The 6,829-nt window shown below is 50.3% G+C and overlaps 1 protein-coding gene across 1 annotated transcript; it reads right to left on the bottom strand.

The window, feature by feature from the left end:
• Positions 1 to 2,639: 2,639 nt before the first annotated feature.
• On the bottom strand, positions 2,640 to 6,076 carry LORICRIN (loricrin cornified envelope precursor protein). Its single transcript, XM_031652923.1, has 2 exons — positions 6,036 to 6,076; positions 2,640 to 4,830 (listed from the first exon to the last, which is right to left on the bottom strand). Exon 2 carries the CDS (start codon positions 4,805 to 4,807, stop codon positions 3,833 to 3,835), a length of 975 nt encoding a protein of 324 aa, XP_031508783.1. The 5' UTR covers positions 4,808 to 4,830; positions 6,036 to 6,076; the 3' UTR covers positions 2,640 to 3,832.
• Between the last annotated feature and the right edge of the window lie 753 nt (positions 6,077 to 6,829).

The raw sequence follows: 6,829 nt of genomic DNA, 5'->3' as shown, positions 1-6,829 counted from the left end.
TGTTCTCAGATCTCAACCTCCGTGCTGGGAGACCCACTGCTCTCTTCAAAGCTGTCAGACAGGGTCATTTACATCTGCAGAGGTTTCTGCTGCTTTTTGTTTAGCTATGCCCTGTCCTCAGAGGTGGAGTCTACAGAGGCAGGCAGGCCTCCTTGAACTGCGGTGGGCTCCACCCAGTTCGAGCTTCTGGCGGCTTTGTTTACCTACTTAAGCCTGAGTAATGGTGGGCGCCCCTCCCCCAGCCTTGCTGCCACCTTGCAGTTAGATCTCAGACTGCTGTACTAGCAATGAGGGAGGCTCCGTGGGTGTGGGACCCTCCTGGCCTGGTGTGGGATATAATCTCCTGGTGTGCCGTTTGCTAAGACCCTTGGTAAAGCGCAGTATTGGGGTGGGAATTACCTGATTTTCCAGGTGTTGTGTGTCTCAGTTTCCTTTGGCTAGGAAAAAGGATTCCCTTTCCCCTTGTGCTTCCCAGGTGAGGCGATGCCTTGCCCTGCTTCAGCTCTCACTGGTCGGGCTGCACCAGCTGACCAGCACTGATTGTCCAGCACTCCCCAGTGAGATGAACCTGGTACCTCAGTTGAAAATGCAGAAATCACCCATCTTCTGTGTTGCTCGTGCTGGGAGCTGGAGGCTGGAGCTGTTCCTGTTTGGCCATCTTGCTCAGGATCCCCCGATTTCAATAAATCCAAAATTTTCTTCTTGAAGATTTTTTCTTTGTCTTTAGCTTTCAGATGTTTGATTATGATATTTCTTAGTGTGGATTTCTTTGGGATTATCCTGTTTGAGTTTCACTCATCTTGAATTTGTAAGTTAATCACTTTCACCAAATTTGGGTAATTCTGAGCCATTATTTTTACAATTTTTCATACCACACCCTTTCTCCTCCCCTTCTGGGACTCTGATGACATGAATGCTAACACTTTTGTTGTCCCACAGTTTATTGAGGCTCTGTTTTTTTCCCCTCAGTTTATTTTCTCTGTTGTTGAGATGGAATAATTTCTATTGATCTATTTTTGAACAGGAACGTGTTTCTCATAGTTTTTGAGGCTGGGAATTTATTTCTCATAGTTTTGAGGCCAAGATCAAGACACCAACAAGTTCAATTATTTGTGGAGGGCTGCTCTCTGCTTCTAAGACGGTGCCTGTTGCTGTATTCTCTGGAGGGGTAAAATAGTGGAAGGTGGAAGGATATTGATTCTTTTCTCCATCATCTCCATTCTGCTATTGTGCCTATCTAGTGAGTTTTTTATTTTCCAGTTCTAAAATTTAACTCTGTAATGGGTTATTATATTTTTAGTTCTAAAATTGCCACTTGGCCCTTTTTATATCTTCTATTTATTTGCCAAGGTTTCCTATTTTCTCATTGTTTCAAGTGTGTTTGTAATTTCTTATTGAAGCATTTTTATGATATCTTCTTTAAAGTCCCTTACAGATAAGGCCAGGCATGGTGGCGGTGGCTCACGTCTGTAATCCCAGCACTTTGGGAGGCCGAGGCAGGCAGATCACTTCAGGCCAGGAATTCAAGAGCAGCCTGGCCAACATGGCGAAACTCCGTCTCCTACTGAAAAACAAAACAAAACAACAAAAATTAGCCAGGTGTGGTGGCACATGCCTGTATTCCCAGCTACTCAGGAGGCTGATGCACAAGAATTGTTTGAACCCTGGAGGAGGAGGTTGCAGTGAGCCAAGATTGGGCCACTGCACTCCAGTCTGGGAGACAGATTGAGACTGTGTCAAAACAACAACAACAAAAATCCCTAACATAATCTCAAAATCTGTGTCATTTCACTGTTGGTTATCTGTCGAATGGTTCTTTTATCATTCAAGTTGAGATTTTTTTCTGGTTCTTGGTATGATGAGTGATTTTTATTGTGTGCTGGACACTTTGGGCCTTATGTTAAGAGACTTCAGATCTTGTTTAAATTTTCTATTATAGCAGACTTCTGCTAATACCACACTAGTGAGGTTAGGGAGAGTGTAGCACCTTCTGAGTAAGTCCATGTGGTCTCCTTACTATGGTGGAAGTACAGGATTCTTGTTCATTTTTTTCCCCATAGTGTTTGGTTGAAGTAGGGCAAATATTGTCAGAAAGATTTCTGTCTTACTAGACTACCCCCTTCCTGGTCTTTTGTCTAAAGTAAGAGAATTTTCTTGGTGCAGTTTTTTTGTCTGCACCTGCCAGAATCAGATTTTCTAGTGCCCAATCTGGGAAACACAGGAGGCAATAAGAAAACCCAGGAAACTTACCACGGTTAGTCCTTTAGTTCTGAGGACTCTAGCTACTCCGCCTTGTCTTCTCCAGACTCACCAGAGAAATAATAAGCATATCAGATGTTTATGGCATAAGCTGGTGCTGCTAACATGCAGCCACCCAGCTTGCAAAGTCTTCTTATGTTTGCTTTATATATTATGCTCAGAGATTTTAGTTAGTATCACAGGAGTGATAGTAAGAATTACATCTACTTCATTTTGTCCAGAACTGAAAGTCTGACTTTCATTTGTTAATAAAACATAAAAATAATGCAGTGGTTGGGCTCCTGAATCTTTAAGACTGCTATTTGTTCTGATCTCCATGAATGACCCATGTAAAATGATGAATGGTAGAGATCCTAAATGGGAGAGTTGAAGAAGCAGCCTTTTTTTTTTTTTTTTTTTAACCTCCCCAGCAGTGATTGAGTAGGAAGGGTACCTGGGCTTTTTGATGTAGCAGGAGTTTTTCTTGAGTAAATCAGTAAATTGGCATTTAACTAGAGCTGGTAAAATCAGGATATGAAGCAGAACCTGGAAAATCCCTGGCCAGGCTGATGTTCTATATCTCTTTTGAGGGCTATGCAATTAATACATCCCTTGGAGCAACTGTGGCTTCTTCCTTGCTGATCGGAAGCTCTTGTGTTTTCCATGACCTCTTTCTGGTGCTGAGGTTTTACATCTCGCACACTTATGCTGCATCTTCCTAAGTTAGGTAAAGTTCCTTCAAGAGAGCAGGAAACATTCAACCCGAGAAAGCTGATTGAGATTTTAAAAAAAAAAGAGAGAGAGAGTGAGAGAGTAGGAAACAGTTCCCCTACTTCCTCCTCTCCCTACGGGTACCTACTAAAGTGGTCTTGATCGCCCTAGAGGCTCATAAACATCGGATAGGCTTATTATTTCTCCGGTGAGTCTGAGTAGCATGAGCTGGTGCTCCTAATGTGCAGCCACCCAGCTTTCAGACCTTGCAGAATTGGCTCTGAACGCTGAGAGACAGCGTCTTTCCAGGGCAGCATGTCTTTAAAAAACAGAGTTCAGTAAGGAGACCCACAGTGGCTACCCAATCCACAGGGAGGTGTTTACTGAAGTCTCTCCTCAGGATCTTTGTGTTTTGGGATCACGTCATGATTTTAAGCCGCACACTAGAATGTTCACATATTTGACCGTCGTTTGCCAGCCATTCCTCCCTCTCCTGGTGACTCTCATCTATCCACTCACCCTTCCGCCAATTGAGTCCGTGTATTTGTAAAATGAATGTAAGTGTGAATGAGCGAATGCAGGAAAGGAGAAGAATGGAATGGAATGGATGAACTTGAAGACTACAAATACTCTTGGAGACCTAGAGATTCTCATGAATTTGCACATTTATTGACTGAGGCACTGGGGTTGGGAGGTAGTTGTACAGAAACCAAAGAGGCTAAACAGCAGCACTAGCTGCAGTCGGAGAGCTCAATGGCTTCTTTCAGGTAGGTTAAGACATGAAGGATTTGCAAACCTTGGGTAACATCATGAGAGCTCTAAGCCCATCAGCGCCCCTGGAAAACACCTCCAACTCCTTCGCCTCCGTGGTACCCTGGGGGACCTATTTGGATGGCCAGGTAGGCGCCTGCTTCTGCTGGGTCTGGTGGCAGACCGGGACGCCCTTGCCACTCCCTGAGCCCCCCACGGAGGAGCCACCGCCACAGCTGGAGCTGCCGCCGCCCCCAGAGGAGCCACCTCCGCAGACGGAGCCCCCGCCACCGATGACGCAGCCGCTGCCAACCCCGGAGGAGCCGCCGCCGCAGCCGGAGCCCCCGCCGCCCGCGCCGCTGGAGAAGCAGCCACTGCCGCCGCCGCCGCCGCCGGACGATCCCCCTCCGTAACTCGGCTGGGGCGCGCACGAGGTCTGGGTGACCTGCTGCGAGGAGACGTAGCCGGAGCTGCCGCCGCCAGAGGAGCCTCCGCCGCAGCCGGAGCCGCCGCCGGAGTAGCCGCCGCCGCCGCAGCCGGAGCCGCCGCCCCCGCCGCTGGAGAAGCAGCCGGAGCCGCCGCTGGAGGAGCCGCCGCTAGAGACGCCGCTGGAGACGCCTCCGTAGCTCTGGCACTGGACAGCCTGACCCGAGGAGCCGCCGCCGCCGGAGAAGCAGCCGGAGCCTCCCCCGGAGGAGCCACCCCCACCGCTGGAGAAGCAGCCAGAGCCGCCCCCGGAGGAGACGCCGCCGCAGCCGGAGCCGCCGCCACCGGAGGAGAAGCAGCCGGAACCTCCCCCACCGCTGGAGAAACAGCCGGAGCCGCCCCCGGAGGAGCCACCGCCCCCGGAGTACTTGACGTTCCCACCGGAGCCGCCTCCGCAGCCTCCAGTGCCGCCGCCGCCCCCGGAGGAGCCCCCGCCACAGCCGGAGCCGCCGCTAGAGTAGCCACCGCCTCCGGAGTAGCCGCAGCCAGAACCGCTGCTGCCGCCACCGCTGAAGAAGCCGCAGCCGCCACCGCCGCTGCCTCCGCCTCCGCTACCGCCGCCAGAGGTCTTCACGCAGCCCACTGGGGGCTGGGGGGTGGGCTGCTTTTTCTGATAAGACATCTTATCTAAGGAGGAAGGGGAGCCTGGAAGGAGAGAAGAGAGCATCTCTGGACCGGCTGCAAGAGGATACTTACGGAGGCAGCTGCATCCATGGCAACATCGCCATCCTCTCAGCGCCTGCCTGCGCCAGGCCCAGGGCTCCTTCAGGTGCCCCGAGAGCCCTCAGCGGGGATTCTTGCTTTTGGAAGAGTTGAGCTTTCTTCCCCTGCAGAAAGCCTTCACTAAGCTTTAAACAGCCCAGTTAGCAGTGCCCATTCTTTCTCCTAGCTCTGCCTCTGACCACTGTTGTGTGATTTGAGGGCAGATCACCAACACTCCCGCCGCTTTCTCATTTCCTATTAAATGAAAGGGTTTGAACACTTCATCTTTCAGGCCTCTTCCAGTCTCAACACTGATTCTCTGAGTGCAAATAGAAAGCTACCACAAACCTCTACCTAGGATGGGAGATTTTACCTATTCCCAGTACAACAGAGGGAGGTTTGTTGGACTCCATTCTACTGAGGCCTGTTGCACTCCATCCTCTGCAAAAGCTCTTAGTTCAAACTCTTGGTCTGTCCCACTGAGCTAGGCCATGATCCAAGGGCCAGTTATTAGAAAAGACAGGCTCTGCTGTGGCCCTGCCTGGAAACAGGGGAAGGACCCCGGTGGTCCTTTGGACTAATATCCCCGACCAGAAGCTATTAGCCATCTCTTCCATGATTTTCTCAAGTCCAAGTTTGGTAGAAGGGACTTTGACTAGTAGGAAGTTGTATTTCCCTCTCAGAACTTCTAACTCTGTAAAGCAGCAATTGGATTTCTGTGGCACCTCAAATCCCTCCCATCTGCAACTTTCTTGGAATCATTCTCCCTACTCTCTTGAGAGTGGGCTCAGCCTCTCCTCCTGACAATTTCACGAGGTCTGCTCAGCCTGTGCACAAGCTGCCTTGGACAGCCTCTCCAGAGTCCTTCTGTGCCCGGCGCCATGCCTGCCCCTATGGGAGTGCCAGAGAGCAGGAGATAGTCTTGTCTTTGTGGAGTTGACATTCTGACCAGAAGACCAGAAACCTCATCTGCATTGCAGCAGCTCATCCCCTGCTCCTTTCCTGACCGCCCTCCAAATGTGAGTGCTTTTGGGAAAGCAGAGGCCCTATAGCTCCCAAAGGGGAAAGAGGCCCTGGTCCATCTAATCTAGTCAGGCCTGGGCAAGACCAGCTGGGAAGATGAGAGACTCAGTAGAACCCACACTTACCCAAAGCACCAGGAAGGGTGAGTGAGGAGAGAAGATGCTGGCAATGTGAGGAGCACTGAGCTCCTGAGGTTTATATGGAGCTCCCAGGCCAGCTTCTTGTGTTTGACCTCAGTTACGTGACCCGTGGCTGTCAGCCCCGCCTCCCTGTGATTGCAGGCACAGGATGGCCCATTCATGAAGGTTTTGGCATTCTTGAGATGGGCAGCCTGGTGTATGACTGGCCCCTCCTCTGATGCAACAGTGTAGCAGGCTCATCAGTGGGGTCACCCAGTCAGAGTGGATGGCAGACATTGTTTCCAAAACCTCTGGCACAGGATGCATACCAGGTGACCACAGGGCTGTGCTTGAAGAATAGGTCCCAGAGTCTTGAGGTGCCCTTAGAGAGTCAAACCGGAGATCTCAGTGCTTTGTCCAAGGAGTAGGACCTTCCAAATCCTACTGCTTGGCTTCTGGTCCTGCTACTCTAAAAGTCCTCAAAACTTTAGAACCTGTTACTCCTTTGCAAAAGTTTCTCTCCCAGGATTTCATGTGTGCTTTGCTGGGGTGTTTCTGTCCTGCCCACTGGAGGCAGACCCAGCTCTGGACTGCACACCATAGACAGAGCTGTAACTAATGTGACATGGGAAGCTACTTTGATTTGTCCCCAGAGACAGCAGACATTTGAGAAAGTGTGAGAAGGATAATCAATAATCAATACTGACTTTCCTTGCAGCAGAGCAAACTAAAGAGATGGACCATGTGATCCCACAATGGCTCTTTGGCTTTGTTGTGGTGTTGTGTGACAAAACACTGAC

Source organism: Papio anubis, chromosome 1, assembly GCF_008728515.1.
Source record: "Papio anubis isolate 15944 chromosome 1, Panubis1.0, whole genome shotgun sequence".
NCBI classification, from domain to species: domain Eukaryota; kingdom Metazoa; phylum Chordata; class Mammalia; order Primates; family Cercopithecidae; genus Papio; species Papio anubis.
Note: the sequence above shows the minus strand (reverse complement) of the source record. Positions and strands in the feature narration are given on the sequence as shown.